Source organism: Oryx dammah, unplaced genomic scaffold (assembly GCF_014754425.2).
Source record: "Oryx dammah isolate SB20612 unplaced genomic scaffold, SCBI_Odam_1.1 HiC_scaffold_18, whole genome shotgun sequence".
Classification (NCBI taxonomy): Eukaryota; Metazoa; Chordata; class Mammalia; order Artiodactyla; family Bovidae; genus Oryx; species Oryx dammah.
In genome coordinates this window covers 38,887,199-38,908,671 of record NW_024070202.1, presented here as the reverse complement: position 1 = coordinate 38,908,671, position 21,473 = coordinate 38,887,199, and the positions used below count along the sequence as shown (strand labels likewise).

The 21,473-nt window shown below is 34.9% G+C and overlaps 1 protein-coding gene across 13 annotated transcripts in view; it reads right to left on the bottom strand.

The window, feature by feature from the left end:
• The window catches only part of CACNA2D1 (calcium voltage-gated channel auxiliary subunit alpha2delta 1), a 539,624-nt gene that overhangs the window by 245,620 nt on the left and 272,531 nt on the right, over positions 1–21,473 (bottom strand). For all 13 annotated transcript variants that reach the window (XM_040260717.1, XM_040260719.1, XM_040260724.1 and 10 more), the window contains exon 4: positions 3,172–3,231. In XM_040260717.1, coding sequence (XP_040116651.1) covers positions 3,172–3,231 — 60 coding nt within the window. The remainder of the gene's footprint in view (positions 1–3,171; positions 3,232–21,473) is intronic.

Here is a 21,473-nt window from a genome sequence, read left to right as displayed (position 1 = left end):
TTTGCCTAAGTAATGTTAATGAAACCACCCTATTTATACTGGAGGGAAGAACTGGCATATTATATTTCTTTTTGAAATGTTAATGTACCTTTTAGTAAATTATTTCTGCCTTCAAATCATCCTAGTGTTAAATTATTAAAGGGTGGCATTAAAGAAATATTGCACTGATGCAAATAGTTAAATCCCTTAAAAGATAAAAGGCTTATAAAGTTTAAAAGAAGGATCTTTTGGAGTATGGAAGCATTTAACTTCAAATTAAACATTTTTAAATGTTTGGTTAAGAAATTGATAAATTTGCAGTTGTTTTGTCTGTGTTCACAAAATAAAGAGAGATTTAATATCGATTTCTAATTTCCAACCACTCATGAAAGTGAACTTTATTTTTTTCACAGTCTTGAAGGATTTGTTTAACCTTAATGTATGTAAATGAACCGTAGCATTGTCTAGTTTATCAGAGAAGAAAAGAAACAAAAAGGAGGAAAAGGAGCTCCTATTTTTGCTATATTTATTTATTTGAATCCGAAGGCAATCTTCATCCAGGTTCTATTCTTCAAATATAAGATCACTATTGTCTCAACAGTGCCTCACCTGTGTTATTTCAAAGGGAAGGGCACCTGTAAAGACTTACATGGAAAATATCAATTCTCAACATGCAAATTGTGACAGATATGTGTACTGTGAACACCATTTATAGTTCATCAAGAAGGATACTCAGGAAATGAGTTGACAGGGCTCTAAAGCGCACTAATTTGTTTTCCCTTTAATGGTCTCTTTTAATGTCAATCACTATGTTCATAGATCTTGAATAAATTGGAAGTAATTTAGAGGCAAATTTAGAACTGAATTTGTTCAAAATTCTCCCACACAGTGATGACTATTTGCTAAGAACTCCTAAATCTGGGTAAATCATTTACTTTCTATTTAACAATAGAAGATCTAGTGATGGCATTACTGTCATTGTGTAACTGACTTGTTCTCTTGCATGACTTTTCCTAGCCATACTTCTGTATGGATACAGGCACTGAGAGAGTAGATTTTAAATAGCTATATTTCAAGGTGGATTTTTACACATTTTGATATCTGAAAAGTATAAATACCGATTAAAATTGTTGATGTATCATAATTTGATTGGTTTATTTTTTTTTCCTTCTTAGCTATACATAAATGGTAAAGTGCAATACAATCGATGATGGTTTAGATTAAATAAAAAAGTAATGGCTAGCACACATTTAAGAGTTTTCATGTCATCTATTAAGAGTTTTCATGCCATCTACAATGGTCACCCATTACTTCTATAAGGAAAAATAAATCATTGCTATAATGTTAACTTAGTGTTAATGAGTTTCCTGGGAAAGGAAATTTTATATACTACATTCCTACTTGTAGTTATTTTTATACAGCATTTCTCCCTAGAAAATTTGAAAATACATACCACTAATAATGACTGAAATATTACCAAATTCCTTTAATGCAAGAGAAGCTTTTGAGAAAAGCAGTCTAATCTATATACTATGCAATCTGATTTGAATGAACTTACAATTTTTAGATTCTCAGAATTAGTCATGATTAAAACTAAAACAGCACCAACTTACTATATCAAGACTAGGCAGACTACAAGATCTAACTTTACAACTATTATGCTTTTACTATGCCACTTCTAAGAGGGGAGGAAAAATAAATAGCATTAATTATCAGTTCATTAAAAGAATATTTGGCTATTTTTGGTTTATTCAAGCCACTCCAAACAAATGCAAGTTTATTTTCCTTTCATGTAACAGCAACAAACTGCCCTGTAAAATCTTCACTGGATGAGTTTAAAATTTCTCCTCTATATTGAAAATGATTGCATTTTAACTTAATCATTAATTTTTTTCTTTATATATATTTTATGGATGCCATATTGACCTGTGCACCTATAATAAACAATTGTGGATTAAGCCAGTATCTACATGATACCAATAAAGCAAGCAATATGATCAATCCAAATGAAAGAACTGAACTGACAGTAATCAGAGTCTCAACTGAGTAGACTAGGAGTTTACTTAAGAAATATAAATTAGTAGAAAAGAGAGTAAAAGTAAATAATATCAGAACTAATAAACACGAAAGACTATTTAACTATTACCCTATAAGTAAATGAAGTGCCATTTACTACATTTTCCTTTGATATACAATATAATCACAGAAACACAAAGTAAAAGTGCTAATTTCTAAACCTTAAACCTCAATTCCTAAGCACTAAACAAGTTTAATGCTGAATTGAAGCACAACTTTCTCACCTTGAAATCTGAGATTTTTGTTTTTCAAAGACAAATGAACAGTATATTCAAGCTGTCATTCTTACTGTAATCATATTAGAGTGAGATACTTTAAATGTGGGGAGGACACAGTTAACATTCCCCAAATGAGTTGTCTGGAATTGTTCTTTAATCAGAAACTAAAGAGATATTCACTATAAATGAAACAACTCAAATATGTAACAGAAGTCTTTTAACTATTAAGGTCAGACTTCTTCAAGGACATACGAAGATAAGACACAGCTAGAGGTGGGAGGAAGGAAGGGAAGGCAAAAGGGAGGGAAGAAGGGAGGGAGAGACGGAAGAAAGAAAAGAGGGAAGGAGGAAGGGTGGGAGGGACGGAGGCAAAAAAAAGGGAATTCATCACAAGAATTTCTGAGATTTGTATAATTCACCCCAATGACTCTTGAAGAACAAAACTAGTTTATCAAAAAAACTCAGACAAAAATTAGTATCATCTGATATTTGTAAAAGCAAGCCAGAGCAGACAAACGATAATGTCTAGCTAATGTGGAATAAATTAAAGAAATATTAATACATTTATTCTAATTTCAATTGAATTGCCCACCAAAGTGATTACATTATACATGTCACTTCTTAGAAAATGCCACTTGTTTTCAACTACTACATTTTCATAATACATACAAAGATTATTCAAATGCTACAGTTTAATGTTATTTTTCTGTTGTTAATTTTATAAATACTTTGGAGTATGGGAGAATATTTGAAGGTATTTTTTTTAAATGAAGTATAGTGAACTGTTTTTTTGTCCCACAGTCCATCACTAAAAATATATTTTAAATGCAACCATTAGTTATCAAAACACAAGACATTAATGTAAATATTAATTCAAGTAGTTAAAAAGGGTGCTTACTGCGAAATCCTCTCTCCACTGGTGGGCTGCTTGAACTTTTTCTGCTTCCAAAGCTAGACGCTGCAAAGGAAACAAGATTCTTAGAATTCAAATGACCACATGATTATATAATTGTTATATAATGCTTGGGTTTTCAAATAGATTATTAAGACATAAAAGAAACGTTCCTTATTTGTGATTCATAAATTATAAATGATTTAATAACCTAATTTACTAAAGTTGATATGTATGTATTTACTCTTCAGAAATGTAAATAGCATAGTACTCTTGAATACCATTAAGTTTACTACCTCTGCCTCTGCAGTAGTGTGATGCTATCTATCAATGACTAACAATTATTTAAGAGAAAAGCTTTGATCACTAGAGTATATTAATCTTAGTAAAATCTTGCTTTTAATGAATACCTTTATAACATATATTGGAAAGAAATAACATTAGGAAATCAATAAATATGGGCTAAATTTTATACACACACCTTCTTAGTAGCAGTTTTGGCTTTCTTTTTTTAACCAAAAAAGACAAAATTCTAATAATTTTCTCCTTGCTGAAATACATTCTTAAGAGTTTATTCAGATACCTGTAAGGAGCAAACTATCAATCCACATACTCGAAAATGGCTTTATTTCCCCTTCTTTCTTGTACTCCAAAGTCATTAGAGAATTCTAGCCTGACTTATTTACCTTTAGCACTTTTAAAAGGTTATTTCATTAGGTTTAGTTGGAGATGAAATACCTATTGTCAGCCTGCTAATGCTTTTTTGCAGATAAATTTTTTTCCTTCACTTTGGAATTGAACCCATGTCTCCTGCATTGCAGGCAGATTCTTTACCAGCTGAGCCACAGGGAAGCCCAAGAATACTGGAGTGGGTAGCCTATTCCTTCTCCCGCGGATCTTCCCGACCCAGGAAACCAACCAAGTTCTCCTGCATTGCAGGTGGATTTTTATCAACTGAGCTATCAGGAAAGCCCACTGAATCACTTTAAAAGAAAAATTCCCCAGTGTGCTTAAATGACAATGGTTCCGGTTTATCAACTACTAGGGAGTGATGTAATGTAAGAGAATCTAATAAATGTTAGAAATTGTACCAGGGAGAGTAACTCAAAAAAGGTTCTTTTTACCTAACAAAGCCAAACTCCTAAACAGAGCAAAATCATGGGAAAAGTGTATTCATTTCAGAAAGTCACACTGCATCACAATACATTTAGAAAGTCACATACAGTATAAAAATGTTGCTTGAAAAATGAAAAAAAAAATGGTAAAAGAAATGGAACTGGAAGCAATTTCTTTATAAGAAAACTTTACTAGGAAAGACAGAAAAAAGAAAAGACAGAATGAGGGGAAAAATGCATATACATTAGAAAACTCAGAATGTATGTCTTCCCGCATTTTTAACAATCCATATAAGAACTAAATTACTCATACAAATGGGGCCAATAATAAACAAGCATTTTGTGAATTTAAACAAAATAGTGGATAGAATATAAATAAGTTATATAATTTTTAGGGTAAGAAATATTAGAACTCTAAAATTTCTTGAAGAGGGATATTAAGATTTTTCCTTGCAAGACACACACAAGGAGGCTGCAAATCCAACAAAACACACTGGGGGACGTTCACCCACAGGACCACACATGGTTTTCAAGGCACCAGGTCTCACTCGACCGTGCTGGTCTGTACTCTGATCTGACTCAGAATCACGTGGTTCATAGTGTGAACATAATCCACGTTTAATAAGCCATAGTGATAGTAATCATCAGCTAATTATTTCCAGAAAAAAACTAAACAGGATGAACAATGGTCACAAACTATAAGACAATTCTCTTAGAGGGCAGAGAGTCCAAATAATCTTTCTTATACATATATATATATGAGAATTATATATATATGTATATATATATATACACTAATTTTATGAAGTAAATGCCATTTATTGCAAGATTGTGAAATAGCTTTAGAAGCCTAAAGACCTATATTTTTGTAGAAGCAAAAAAGTATTTTAAAATGTTAGTTGGGAGCTGAAAATTTGCTGAATTTTATATCCTCGGCTTGGAAATCAAGAGATATATTATGAAAATGCACTACTACTATCTTCTTTTTTCACAAAGAAATTAATAAAATAATTTTTTTACCTAGCATTTTTCATGAGAAAGCAAAATACAGAACTTTAGCTACTTAGCCTATCTTGGGAATCGAAACAAATAGTTGCTGATGGTGCCCTTTCTTGTGGCAAAAAACCAGCTAGTCATGACTCACAGAAAACAGACATCTTCTGGACACTGTAAGTCCCTAATTAGCTTTTATTCTGGTAAAGTGACATTTTATATTTTAAAGCCAATGATCTACCATTAAATGCCATGGGGAAATTGTGTTAAGACTGATAAAATTCCTACCTAATAAAATGTGAATGTTTGCTTAGTAGGAAATCTCTGTTTTCATAGTTGCCTATATATATAGACCCTGTAACAATAACTTGTTCAATCAAAGATCAAGTTGCCAACATCCACTGGATCATCAAAAAAGCGAAAGAGTTCCAGAAATACATCTACTTCTACTTTATTGACTTTGACTGTGTGGATCACAATAAACAGTGGAATATTCTGCAAGAGATGGGAATACCAGATGACCGCCTCCTGAGAAATCTGTATTCAGGTCAAGAAGCTATAGTTAGAACTGGACATCAAACAACAGACTGGGAAAAGAGTACTTTCAAAAGTACTGTATACTGTCATCCTGCTTATTTAACTTATATGCAGAGTACATCATGAGAAATGCTGGAATCAAGCTGGAATTAAACTGGAATTCAGATTGCCGTGAGAAAGATCAATAACCTCAGATATGCAGATGACACCACGCTTGTGGCAGAAAGTGAAGAAAAACTAAAGAGCCTCTTGATCAAAGTGAAAGAAGAGAGTGAAAACATTGGCTTAAAACTCAACATTCAGAAAGCTAAGATCATGGCATATGGTCCCATCACTTCATGGCAAAGAGATGGGGAAACAATGGAAACAGTGACAGACTTTATTTTTCTGGGCTCCCAAATCACTGCAAATGGTGACTGCAGCCATGAAATTAAAACCCCCCTTGATCCTTGGAAGAAAAGTTATGACCAACTTAGACAGCATATTAAAAAGCAGAGACATTATTTGCCAACAAAGGTTCATCTGGTCAAAGCTTTCATTTTTCCAGTAGTCATGTATGGATGTGAGAGTTGGATTATTAACAAACCTCAGAGCCAAAAAATTGATGCGTTTGAACTGTGGTGTTGGAGAAGTCTCTTGAGAGTCCCTTGGACTGCAAGGAGATCCAAACAGTTCATCCTAAAGGAAATCAGTCCTGAATATTCATTGGAAGGACTGATGCTGAAGCTGAATCTCATACTTTGGCCACCTAATGCAAACAACTGACTCATTGGAAAAGACTCTGATGCTAGGAATGAATGAAGGCGGGAGGATAAGGGGACGACAGATGATGAGATGATTAGATGGCATCACTGACTCAATGAACATTGAGTTTGAGTAAGCTCCGGGAGTTGGTGATGGACAGAGAAGCCTGGCGTGCTGCATTTCATTGGGTTGCAAAGTCAGACATGACTGAGTGACTGAACTGAACAATAACTTACTTCAGAGAAAGAAAATGTATCTCCTCTCATTTAATTTACAATACAGTTTAGTACAGTATCAAACACTAAAACCAGATGTAGCACCAGATAGAAACAAAAAACTGAGATCAGCATAAATACCTACAAGAAAAAAACTGAAGATTCTGTCATATTAAGATAAGCCAGAAAATTTCATTAAATGGCTTTATTATAAGTAAAATAGCACATATGGATTTAAAAGTCCTTTGGGTATGGAATGATAAGTATAGATACAATGTCATTAAAGTACTAATAATATATACATCCCTCCCTACCTGTCGGTTTGAGCATGTAAAATATAAAATCATTTTAAAGATATATTTTAAGAGGAAGTTTAACAAAATGGACTTGAACCTAAGCCTTCCAACTCCGAAGCTTATTCTTATTCCACAAGACCAATCTTTACTTCCCACTAAACTTATCAAAGTGTTAATATCACTTGGCATTCATAGGATATACAAAGACACATAGTAGAATCAAAATTTAAAAAAAAAAAAAAAAAACACAGGCAGAAAACTATTTAAGGTTAATGGAAAAACGCCCAGTACTTTTTAGAATTTGCTAAAGACTACAAGAAAAACAGCACAGAATGTCATATATCAGTTTGGATACTATCTTTTTCTTTGGTCTTGCCCTCAAATCCAGAGAGAATGTTGCTAATCAGGGAGAAAGCTTTTGATATGCAGTGATCTGCAAGGAAAAAAAGAAAAGAAAGAAACAGATAATGGGAGAGGTTTTATCAGATCAGAGAAAGATCAGCTCCCTTGAAGGTCTATTCATTCTCAACCTTCACCTTTTTGTCATATCTTTATCTTTTCCACTAGCATTGAATTCTATCAAGTGATGTGCAAGTTTAATAAAAGCAGTATAATTATACAGTGTAAGAAGAAATAATTCTATCATTCTCCAAGATATTTTTCCTCGGGAATATTTTCCAAACCTGTAAAAAATTTACTTCCTAGACTGTATGCTAATTGCATATGAAAGATAAAGTTCTCTGAAACATTTAATTACAAAGAATTTTCTTTTGATAGCTTTGAAAGGAAATCTTCAGGGATCAAATGGTATTTCTGCTAGAATCCAATAATATTGATACTCAATGTTAATAATATCAAGAACTGAAATAGCATTCAAATAAATAACTAATTCAAAACTATTTCTTTGGTTAGTGTATGTCAAGATTTTTCTTTCTAATAAGTAAATACTAGTTCTCTACAATAGACTGGTAAAAAATGCAAGTGTATATAATCAATGTTCACACAGTCAACAAACTATAAGAATGAGCAAATTATTGTATTATGCTTCTGTTGACAAGTTTTCCCTATTTTCATCCAATGTTCTTAAGATAACCTAAAGAATCAGGATAACCATTTGAATGATCTAACCACATCTACTGAAAACAGCAAACAAGTCAAAGGACAGACTTCTGTGTTCTGAAGAAAAGTGTACAGGTGCCATTGATAACTCTGGATAGTGACAGTGTTAGTTGCTCAGTTGTGTTTGACTCTTTGTGACCCCCATGGACTGTAGTCCACCAGGCTCTTCTACCTGTGGAATTCTCCAGGCAGTAATACTGGAGAATGGCTACTGGGTAGCCATTCCCTTCTGCAGGGGACCTTCCTGACCCAGGGATCAAACCTGGGTCTCCTGCACTGCAGGCAAATGCTTTAAAGTGTGAGCCACCAGGGAAGCCCTGGTGTTAAAATAAGTTAAATAATTAAACAATTAAAAAATTGCTAAAATAAGCATGCACTTTTGAATCAAACAGATCCAGTTTCCAACTCTGGTGCTGCTGTTCACTAACTATGGAATCACAGGAAATGGACTAAACATTTTTTCAGCATTTCACAACAATACCTACTTTATATATTTTCTATTGATATTTCAATATCTACCATTATTATAAACTCAATAAAGTTTTACTTCCATTTGAATCTTACAAACACAACTACATAGGACAGAGTATGTTAGCACTGTAATCACTGATAACCACTTCAATGTGTACATATGAGTGAAATGAATGAAAATATCTTAATGGTCCCTAAGTTTTCACTGTATTTTGATCTGTAAAAAAGCTCTTATCTGTGGAACTACAGAGTATACCAAAAGCAAACACAATTTAGGGAATATAGCAGTTTTACACAGTAGTCAGTAAAATGACTTCTTCAGTCTTATTTCATTTTATCTTATAATAAATGAAATTAGAAACAAGAGCAGATCAGTATATGAACTCTATTTTTCCTTTCTAGTGTAAGATTTAAGGGAGTATCATACATGCAAAACATATAAATAAAAGTTGCTGAAATCAAGCCAGTCATTATTTATTCTTTTATTTGTGGCCCAGTAAAAATTAAATCTTTTGGAACATGGCTTCTGGATCTTGTTGTATAGATTTCAGCCAGGATATAACATATTACATATTCAGGAAATGCTTCTGAAATTAACTACAAAGCTTCAAGTCTAATAATCCAAAATGCAATTAGCTCTAAATAAATTGGCAGACTCTTGGAATATATAAGCCAGGGTAAAGGAGATGTCATCTGGTAAGAATAGCAAAACTCCTTTTAGCAAGAGTGAAAGTAAATAATACACAACTGGCAATTATCACTATCTTTTTTTTTTTTTTTTTTGCTCTGCAGCACAAACACTAAAATAACAAGCTGTTGAACAGAAAGTAATTTCTACATCAGCTCTGTGATACCTGAAAGAGCTGATACACACCTGATACATACCTCTTTGATACCTGGAAAGAATCACCAGATGAACCTGTTCAAATCACCTAGACCACATACAAACCCACTCAACTCCACAACCATTTGAAGATTCTGATTCTGATATCATTCCCAGAAATCTACATTGTTTCATAGCGAACACCTTTTCCACAGACTAAACCTTGAAAAGGCTCCTCTAGAACAGCAGTACCCAACCTTCTTGGCATCAGGGACTGGTTTTGTGGAGGACAATTTTTCACAAACTGTAAGAGTGTGGGGGTGGGGGGTGGGGGAGTGGGGAGTTCAGGATGATTCAATCACATTACATTTATTGTGCAATTTATTTATTATTACATTATCTCCACCTTAAATCGTCTTAAATCATCAGGCATTAGATCCTGGAGGTTGGGAACCCCTGCTCTAGAGGGGAACATTTTAGCTATACTAGACATGTGAATTTAATCACTTTGAAAAACACTGTTTGAAACAGTAGCAGAAGTTGACAGACAAACAAAAATAACCCACTAGTTCCCTAGCGTTATACTATCCTGACTCATCACATACTTAACTCTCTCCATACCTTTGTTGTCTCTCCCTCCTATTCCTTCATTCCCTTTTTCCTTCTCCTCTCTCTTTCTCTCTCTTTCTCAGACTTTCAGTAAAACACGAACTGCAAGTTCATCAGGCACAGGACACATTTCTTTCATGTCTGTACACAGCCAGCATTTCGTGCCACGTGGAGCAGGGAACAGATTACTCAGTTACTGTGTGTGGAAATGTATAATCACTTTTAAGTACTGTCAAGATTTCATCTCAGTTGTATCAAGATTCATAACTAGGTTCACTACATTATTATCATTCATTATCATGATACTTCAGGTCACAAAACTCGTTCCTACAAGAGAAGCATATTCTTAGATCAATACATCACTATCTAATTCTTAAAACTTGCTGGATCAATTCATCACCCACCACATGATCCTTAAAATTTAGTAGAATTTGGCTATGAATGTGATATGGATCCAAACTTATCCATGTAATTCTAATTCCACTCTGAGATTCTAAAACCAATTTATAATCAGTTGCCTTATTCTTCAAATGTTGAATACAAATGCCGATTCAAAACCCCAAGACATATATCCCTAATGGCCACCGGGTCCACTTTGGCTGCCTGAACCACAGCTACTCCTTTTGATTTTTAAACAATCTTAAATATGTCATCACTGTTCCCTATGAACTAATTCTATATCCAGTCACAATTTGGGAGATTCTCTCATGCACATCCTGTGAACAGAAGTGGGGTAGATTCTGCTCTAAATTATCTTCTCAAGAATGTTTGTGTAGCAAACAGCGTTGGAAGACAGAGTGTCTCCCTGCAGAGCAGAAGACAGATTTATCTCTTCCTCAGGTAAATATAAATAATCCCATGGGGCAAAACTTGGGCAGACTCCCTTTAAAAGAGGGACATTTCCCAAGCTCAGGGCTCCTCAACTGTGACACAAGTTCACAACATAGGCACAATCTATCTGGGCAACTCAGAAATGGCCTGCTCTGGACTTGATGGTAAGGAGTTACCTGTGGGACCTCCCCACGCTGGGAGTTACCAAGTCCATTGTATATGACTCAGGGAGTCTCCTGAACCTATGAAATGGTATGGCTAGCTGTTAGCGTGCATAAAGAGTAAACTCAGACCCTTCTCACTTCTCCACACACCATATCTGATTGAGTCTGCTTCTATGAAAATGCTCACTTGTCCATCTTCCTATCTTCAAACTTTCACCATCATATAACTGATGTCATCTTTATTTTCTCTTCAGTTATTTCCTGAGTGTGCATTTTGCACCCCTTTCAAATTATTCCTAGATCAGTGGGGGCAGAGTCACCTGGGAATAGTTCAAACACCCATATTGTTAGATCCCATCTCAGCCCTGTTGAATCAGAAGCTGTATTTTACCAAGACCTCCCTGTGATTCTTTTTTTTTAAATTTATTTATTTTAATTGGAGGATAATTACTTTACAAATTTGTAGTAACTTTCACCATACATCAACACAAATCAGCCACGGGTGTACACAGTATGGCATGATTTGAAAGAATAGCCTACATTGACATGAATCAGCCATGGGTGTATATGTGTCCCCCATCCTGAACCCCACTCCCAACTCCTTCCCCTTCCCATCCCTCAGGGTGGTCCCAATGCACGGGCTCTGAGTGCCCTGTCTTATGCATCGAACCTGGACTGGCAATCTATTTCACATATGATAACATACATGTTTCAGTGCTATTCTTTCAAATCATTCCACCCTCACCTTCTCCCACAGAGTCCAAAATTCTGTTCTTTATCTCTGTGTTTCTTTTGCTCTCACATATAGGGTCATCATTAACATCTTTCTAAATTCCATATAAATGCATTAATATACCATATCGGTGTTTTTCTTTCTGACATATTTCACTCTGTATAATAGGCTCCAGTTTCATCCACCTCATTAGAACTGATTCAAATGTATTCTTTTTAATGGCTGAGTAATACTCCATTATGCATATGTACCAATGCTTTCCTATCCATTCATCTGCAGATGGACGTCTAGGTTGCTTCCATGTCCTGGCTATTATAAACAGTGCTGCAATGAACATTGGAGTACCTATGTCTCTTTCAATTCTGGTTTCCTCGGTGTGTATGCCCAGCAGTGGGATTGCTGGGTCGTATGGCAGTTCTATTCCAGTTTTTTAAGGAATCTCCACACTGTTCTTGACAGTGGCTGTACTAGTTTGCATTCCCACCAACAATGTAAGAGGATTCCCTTTTCTCCACACCCTCTCCAGCATTTACTGTTTGTAGACTTTCTGATAGCAGCCATTCTGACCAGCATGAGATGGTACCTTATTGTGGTTTTAATTTGCATTTCTCTGATAATGAGTGATGTTGAACTTATTTTCATGTGGGAAAAATGTCTGTTTTGTTCTTTGGCCAATTTTTTTAATGGGTCATTTATTTTTCTGGTATTGAGCTGCATGACCTGCTTGTATATTTTTTATATTAATTCTTTGTTAATTGCTTCATTTGCTATTATTTTCTCCCATTCTGAAGCCTGTCTTTTCATCTTGCTTATAGTGTCCTTCATTGTGCAAAAGCCTTTAAGTTTAATTAGGTTCCATTTGTTTATTTTTGCTTTTATTTCCATTACTCTGGGAGGTGGGTCATAGAGGATCCTGCTGTGATTTATGTCAGAAAGTGTTTTGCCTATGTTTTCCTCTAGGAGCGGTATAGTTTCTGGACTTACATTTAGATCTTTAATCCATTTTGAGTTTATTTTTGTCTACCTAGATCGCATATTGAAAAGCAGAGACTTACTTTGCCAACAAAGGTTTGTCTAGTCAAGGCTATGGTTTTTCCAGTGGTCATGTATGGATGTGAGAGTTGGACTGTGAAGAAAGTTGAGCACTGAAGAATTGATGCTTTTGAACTGTGGTGTTGGAGAAGACTCTTGAGAGTCCCTTGGACTGCAAGGAGATCCAACCAGTCCATCCTACAGGAGACCAGTCCTGTGTGTTCACTGGAAGGATTGATGCCGAGGCTGAAACCTCAATACTCTGGCCACCTGATGCAAAGAACTGACTCACTGGAAAAGACCCTGACGCTGGGAGTGATTGGGGGCAGGAGGAGAAGGGGACAACAGAGGATGAGATGGCTGGATGGCATCACCAACTGGATGGACATGCATTTGGGTGAACTCCGGAAGTTGGTGATGCACAGGGAGTCCTGGCGTGCTGCGATTCATGGAGTCACAAAGAGTCGGACACAACTGAACCGATGGTGTTAGAAAGTGTTCGAGTTTCATTCTTTTACAAGTGGTTGACCAGTTTTCTCAACATCACTTGTTAAAGATATTGTTATTTTTTCCATTGTATATTCTTGCCTCCTTTGTCAAAGATAAGGTGTCCACAGGTGTGTGGGTTTATCTCTGGGCTTTCCATTTTGCTTCATTGATCTCTATTTCTCTCTTTGTACAATACTGGCTTGATGACTGTGGTTTTGTAGTTTAGTCTTAAGTCAAGCAGGTTGATTCCTCCAGTTCCATTCTTCTTTCTCAAGATTGCTTTGCCTATTCAAGGTTTTTTTGTATTTCCATACAAATTGTGAAATTATTTGTTCTAGTTCTGGGAAAAATACTCCTGGTAGCTTGATAGTGATTGCATTAAATCTATATATTGCTTTGGGTAGTATACTCATTTTCACTATATTGAACGTTCTGATCCATGAATATGGTATACTTCTCCAACTATTTGTGTCACCTTTGATTTCTTTAATCAGTGTTTCATAGTTTTCTATATATAGGTAGATTTATTCCTAAGTGTTTTATACTTTTCATTGCAATAATGAAGGGAATTGTTTCCTTAATTTCTCTGTTTTCTCATTGTTAGTGTATAGGAATGCAAGGGATTTCTGTGTGTTAACTTTATATCCTGCAACTTTACTATATTCATTGATTAGCTCTAGTAATTTTTTGGTGGTGTCTTTAGGGTTTTCTATGTAGAAGATCATGTCATCTGCAGACACTGAGAGTTACACTTCTTTTCCAATCTGGATTCCTTCTATTTTTTTTTTCTTCTCTGACTGCTGTGGCTAAAACTTCCAAAACCATGTTGAATAGTAGTGGTGAGAGTGGGCACCCTTGTGTTGCTCCTGACTTTAGGGTAAATGCTTTCAATTTTTCCCATTGAGGATAATGTTTGCTATGGGTTTATCATATATGGCTTTTATTATGTTGAGGTATGTTCCTTCTATGCCTGCTTTCTGGAGGGTTGTTTTTTTTTTTTTTTTTTATCATAAATAGATGTTGAATTTTGTCAAAGGCTTTCTCTGCATCTATTGAGATGATCAACCAACACCTCCCTGTCCAGCCCCTGCACACTGGCTGGTGGTGGACCCGAGTGTCTGGGCTATTTCTTCTCTGGGAGTTGTGGTTAGGCACGTATTCTGTGGTTTCCAACCCCCTCCTCCTAGTCGTGTTGCCCTCTGAGATTCCAAAACCCCCCACAGACACACTGGTGAGAGGGCTTCCTGCTGTTTCACTACTCCCTCCCCAGGACAGTCTCCATCGCTAACTCTTTTGTCTCTCTTTTTGTCCTACCTTCTTTCAAAGAGAATGGGCTGCCTTTCTGGCTGTCCTCTGCCAGCACTGAGAAGTTGTTCTGTGGAAGGTGCTCAGCATTCAGATGATCTTTTGAGGAATTTGTGGGGGAGAAGGTGGTTTCCCTGTCCTATTCCTCTGCCATCTTAGGACCCTCCCTGTGATTCTTACGTGAACTAAAGTTTGAGAAGCACTGTTCTAAAAGAAAAGGTCATAGCACTGTTCTACTTAAGTTTCTATTATCTTAACAGTAAGCTCTTATAGCTGTAAGAAATAAAACAAGAATAAACTATTTGTTCTAAAGTCTTTTTAAAAAATAATAAACCTTGTAAATCAGATAGACGAGAGATGAATACATGAGGCAAAAATCCCTGATTTGATTAACCCCAATCACAAGATAACAATTCAGAAGTCTACTTGTAATTTAGAGCCTTACTTTTACTGATTAATACAGTTTATGAACTTTGTATCTGAGATTATTAACTTTAATTTCAAAGCATTAAAATACTGAAAATAATACTTGCCAGTTTGAAAAATATGTAAAACAACTGCATAATGTTACAGAACAGAGTGTTAAATGTATATTACAAACTGGAGAAGTATCTTTGATTCTTCAATAAAATATACTAAAATATTATGAATTGAAATTAATAAAATTGAACTTTATAAATGTCTAAAATTGTCTTACTATTTTTCTTTGAATATATTATCAAAACACATTGCCTTAATTTATAACTCACAGTTCTCTGCTTCTTTCTTCCCTTACTTCCTGCATCCTTCCCTTCCCATTTCCCTTCTTTCTCTATACAGGACACTGAATGGGCTAAACTTTCCTAGTTCTTTTAAGCCCACCACTCACAATTTGCAGGTACTTTTATAGGCTACAGGGTTTCATTTTGGTTTTTATATGTTGGTTGGCAAATACAGCATAAACCACAGAAGTGTAGACAGGTGAGAATGGAGGAAAAGGTGGTACTTCTAAAAAAGGGATCAAATTTTGTAGGAAGCAGGTAATATAAAAGAACTGGTGAAGTATATAACCACTTAAAGAAGGAAAAGATGTGCAAAGACCACTTTTCACAGTTGTATGCTTTGCGTGAGGCTCTGCCTTCCTACAAATCTAGGAATGCAGCAAAGTTCACTGAGTTTTACTAGTTTATGAAAATAACAAAAATACTATTTAATTGAACATGATGCAAATTAACATAATTTTTAAAAGATGTAGTATAATAGGTAAGAAGTACCTTTGAAATTATTTCTTGACACTTTATTTTGACCTTTTTGTTTCTTTTTAAGAAAAAAACAGAAGGTGAATCTAAAGGCTTTAACTCTATTCAAAGACCATAACTAGAAGCAGGATAGAAATAAATACACCTGGTCAAAGATTATATGTTTATAATGTACCTTTAGTTTTATATATGCATACCTGTAAGTTTATATATTTAGCAATAAACTGATATTAAGTAGGAAAAAAATTATCAAGAAGTGAAAGTCAGTCAGTCATGTGTCTGACTCTTTGCTGCTCCATGGACTATACAGTCCATGGAACTCTCCAGGCCAGAATACTGGAGTGGGTAGCCGTTCCCATCTCCAGGGGATCTTCCCAACCCAGGGATCAAACCCAGGTGTCCTTCATTGCAGGTGGATTCTTTACCAGCTGACCACAAGGGAAGCCCAAGAATACTGCAGTGGGTAGCCTATCCCTTCTCCAGGGCATTTTCCCGACCCAGGAATCCATCCGGGGTCTTCTGTATTGCAATTGGATTCTTTACCAGTTGAGCCAGTAGGGAAGCTCTATCAAGAAGGGTGGACTGAAAAATCTACAAAATTTTTTGCGATATCCTATACTGAAAACTGGATCATAGAAAAAGCAAGAGAGTTCCAGAAAAACATCTATTTCTGCTTTATTGACTATGCCAAAGCCTTTGACTGTGTGGATCACAAGAAACTGTGGAAAATTAAGAAAGAGATATGAATAACAGACTACCTGACCTGCCTCTTGAGAAGCCTGTATGCAGGTCAGGAAGCAACAGTTTGAACTGAACATGGAACAACGGACTGGTTCCAAATAGGAAAAGGAGTACATCAGGGCAGTATATTGTCACCCTGCTTATTTAACTTATATGCAGAATACATCATGAGGAATGCTGGGCTGGAAGAAGCAGAAACTGGAATCAAGATTGCCAGGAGAAATATCAATAACCTCAGATATGCAGATGACACCACCCTTATGGCAGAAAGTGAAGAGGAAATAAAAAGCCTCTTGATGAAAGTGAAAGAGGAGAGTGAAAAAGCTGGCTTAAAGCTCAACATTCAAAAAACTAAGATCATGGCATCTGGTCCCATCATGGGAAATAGATGGGGAAACAGTGTCAGACTTTATTTTTCTGGGCTCCAAAATCACTGCAGATGATGATTACAGCCATGAAATTAAAAGATGCTTACTTCTTGGAAGGAAAGTTATGACCAACCTAGATAGCATATTCAAAAGCAGAGACATTACTTTGGCAACAAAGGTCTGTCTAGTCAAGGCTATGGTTTTTCCAATAGTCATGTATGGATGTGACAGTTGGACTGTGAAGAAAGCTGAGTGCCGAAGAATTGATGCTTTTGAACTGTGGTGTTGGAGAAGACTCTCGAGAGTCCCTTGGACTGCAAGGAGATACAACCAGTCCATTCTGAAGGAGATCAGTCCTGGGTGTTCTTTGGAAGGAATGATGTTAAAGCTGAAACTCCAGTACTTTGGCCACCTCATGTGAAGAGTTGACTCATTGGAAAAGACTGTGATGCTGGGAGGGATTGAGGGCAGGAGGAGAAGGGGATGACTGAGGATGAGATGGCTGGATGGCATCACTGACTCAATGGACGTGAGTCTGAGTGAACTCTGGGAGTGGGTGATGGACAGGGAGGCCTGGAGTGCTGCAATTCATGGGCTCACAAAGAGTTGGACATGACTGAGTGACTGAACTGAACTGATATTGAAAACTAAAATGTTTATCCTATTAGTAAAGGATCATTTCTTTTCAGATACAAAATCTTTCAGCAATTATAACCAATAAAGCATTTATAACTGTATTTCCCTTGTCATAATTAGTTTTAAAACAAGCTGAATTATTAACCCTCTAAATCAACTCACAGACAAAAAGAAATTCATTACCTGCCATTGCCCTAAGCTGCTCTTTGAACAAATAACTAGAGAGGGTAGCTACTGCACATAAGTTTAAAGTAACAGCAAATGCAGTAGCTTCATAATATTACATAGTAACCAAAGATATTACAGAAAGTATTCAGCTATTCTGAACTTAATTTTGAGGTTAGTTTAAAAACCATCACAATACTGTAAAGTAATTAGCCTCCAATTAAAATAAATAAATAAAAAACAAAATTAAATTTAAAAATAAAATATGCCAAAGGTCAAAAACATTAAAAAAAAATTTTGTGCAGGGCTTGTTCAAGAAAAATTCAGGAAACCATATAAATTCAAAGTATTGACTTTGAAAATATGGGCCAAGTTATTTAATTTCTCTGCACTTCTGTTTCTTCATCTGTAAAACAGGTAATAGTACCCTTTTGCAGAATTATTTAGGCATTAGATAAGATTTTTGCTAAACAAACATAGAAGTGGAAAATATCCTTGTCAACAAAAGCTTTTAGAAATTAAGAACAGGAACAAGGAGCTTTTTCATTTTATTGAAGTATAATCAAACAGTTATATATCACAATAGTCTAAATAAACTGCAGTGCACCCAAGATCCTGTCAGATTACAGCTGCTTCAGCACCCTCTAACCTTTTAATTTTACAATAATGATTTGCTGACTTCAGCTCTCCTTTTCCAACCACTCTCCCTTTGATTCTTCTGTCAAAGGAGATTTGCTTCCTTTACCGCAGGCTAGTCTCTAACTGCTTGTAAACTATCATTCCTGCTATGTTATCTTAATTTATTTTTTTTTTTACTTTTAAATAATCTACCTTTGAGTTTAATTAACTCACAGGTTGCCAATTTGGTGGGTGGGTTGTTGGCTCAGAAAAGAAAAAAAAAATCTGATCTTAGACAGCAGGAAGATTTTGTGTTTTGAGAATGTTGCTACGGAAATACTCCTTTTATTTTCTGCTTTTGCTAATACATTAGGGGTGAATGTATCACATTGTGTGGTAGATAAAACTGCATGCTGTGTGCTCCTCCCCCACGTGTGTAATTTTTCCTCTAAGGATTTGGAAAATCACTATGATGTGTAAATCAATCAAACTGGCAAAATATCCAATTTATTAGTGTTTATTTTTTACCATATCAGAATCATCCACTACTAATCTGGAAAAAAAAAATGCCATTTCTCAACCTGGAAGAGGGGGGGATATGGGAAAAGATGGATACATGTATACATATGGCTGAGTCCCTTTGCTGTTTACCTGCAATTATCACAACATTGCTTTAATTGGCTATACCCCAGTAAAAAATAAAAAATTATAATAAAAATAAATAAAAAATTAAAAAATTTAAATGCCATCCCTGTTCCTCCCTTTTCTATAGAATGTTTTTAAATGGCTATAAAAAATTCAGATGTGATTTTTCTTTAGAATTTAAATTATTTTTAAGTTATGAATTAAAAATTTACTGTAAATTAGTGAAATGATGGAACCATAAATTTTATCACAGATACGTTTCAAAGATAAGCAATTTAAAATGAATTTATTATTACCTAAACCTGCCTTATCTTGAAAAAATATTCTGTTACAGAATATGAAATCAAGTAGTGTAGTGTCCAACTACAGGAAATTGCCAGTTTTGGACTCTTTATTAAATGATAAAGTCAGAGAAGCAAAATTTTATAACTTTAAAAGTAAAAACCTTAGAAGCCAAGATAATATTGCTATTCACATTCACGGAATTATCTCCACAGTAATATAGTACTGCTCTTGTTCTATGCATGGAAAATTCAGCTTATTGATTAGTTTTTCTTTATCCTGAATGTGAGCCAATGTTTAATTGCTTCATATCCATAATTGTATTAACTTTGAATAAATTGTTTTAAATAAAAAATGTGTTCTATGACACAAAGGAGATTAATTACTAAAAGACAATAGCAATCCTTTGCTATCAATCAAAAAGGCAGAAAAGCATGGCCACCTAATGAGGATTCAGCTTCATTAACTTTCCTCAAATCTCATTTGTAATATAAAAGACCACCATATATTCAATTCCCAGAAAGGTAAATTTAATCAACCCAATAGTGTGTGGATTTGTTTACACCACTATTGCTCATTATCTAACTGCAATCTCCTGCTCTCTTCAAATTGTAATATCATCTTATTAAATATTCTCTTCTAGTACCCTGGACTATTTTCAATTGAATAAGGGAATCCTCCAACATCCTAAACCCATCACCATGTCCTCTTGGCATTATGATAAAAAATCAAGCCATAAAATCTTATGTTATTAAAGATTGGAAAGGATTTTAGAGGCTATTCCTCTCACAAAGGAATAACATAACAAATTAGATAAAGACCCTTCTGTCTGGGCATTGAATAAAGCAACCCAAAAGGATTTTTGTTAGAAAGGAAGGTATGCTATTGAATGATACCACAAAATTACAAAATCTGTTCCACTATGTTTACAGGTAAATATAGTGTAAATATACTCACATTTAGTAAGTATATTGCTAATGAGGGCAATAATAAACATATGCTTATAAAGACGATCAAGGTTTTATGTACAACTCAATAAATCTAGTATCTATAGAGATTTGCTTTTCTTTCTTCATCCAGATCTCCATATGACCCCCTTCATATATAATTACTAAAGATTTGTAAACAAATATCAGAGAGTTAAGGGGTCAAGAAGTTACCTTTTAAGTTAATTCACCTTAACTACTACTAGGAAATATATACTTACACTTTTACTGACCGTATATTTCATACATTTTAAGACATATTTTTGCATCTAGTCAATGTAAGGATATCCTAGCAGGCATATTTATTTAAATATCTTTATAATCTATTTCCAGCCTGGGAAATAACTTTTCAAAAGCTATTAATTTAGAAGACTTCTGCAGTATTAGTTTTCTGATAAAAGCTTTGAGAGCTTCCCAAAGCAATCTGAATTTATTGAGCTGCTTTTCAACAAAAAGGTGTTTAATTAGGTTGTCTCACACTTTTCTAAATCTGAAAACCTAATCACCACCTTCAAACTCAAAGAACATAGGCAAGCTGCTTTGAATATTATCCTGTACAAAACTTTTGGTTTTTCTTTCCACTCATTTCCACCTTCTATCCAGGAAAATTTTGACTTTAAAAGTATTCTATCTTTTAAAATCAAAGAAAAAATGTAAAACATCAAAGCATGAATAAACCCAACTAATTTCCTTTTCTCTTGTTAATGGAGCATACATATGTGTGAGTGTGTATGAATGTGTGCCTGTGTAATAATCTTCAAGCATAAATGGGCATTTGAAAGCAGCTAATCAAAGACAAGGACAAAGAAAAGTAAAGAAAATGAAAAAGCTGAATCACAGTATTAATGAATATATTTCAAAGGACAGGCTGCAATAAACAACTTTAGTCAGATATGATTTTCTCTCAATTTGGACTCACATTCATCTTAGAAACCCACAGAAAAATTATCACTACTTACTGAGAGTTTAAGCCCCACAACTCTCCAAAACAATCTCACCACATACTACAAAGAACTTCTTAAAGTCATATGTTCAGAAATCCATGTAGGTAAAAAGCGTGAGTCTTCTTTACCCAAATCCACTTTGTTTTGTGAGATATATGTACATATCTTTAAGCACCAAGATACCAGTTTTTGCCCTCAAAAATTTTACA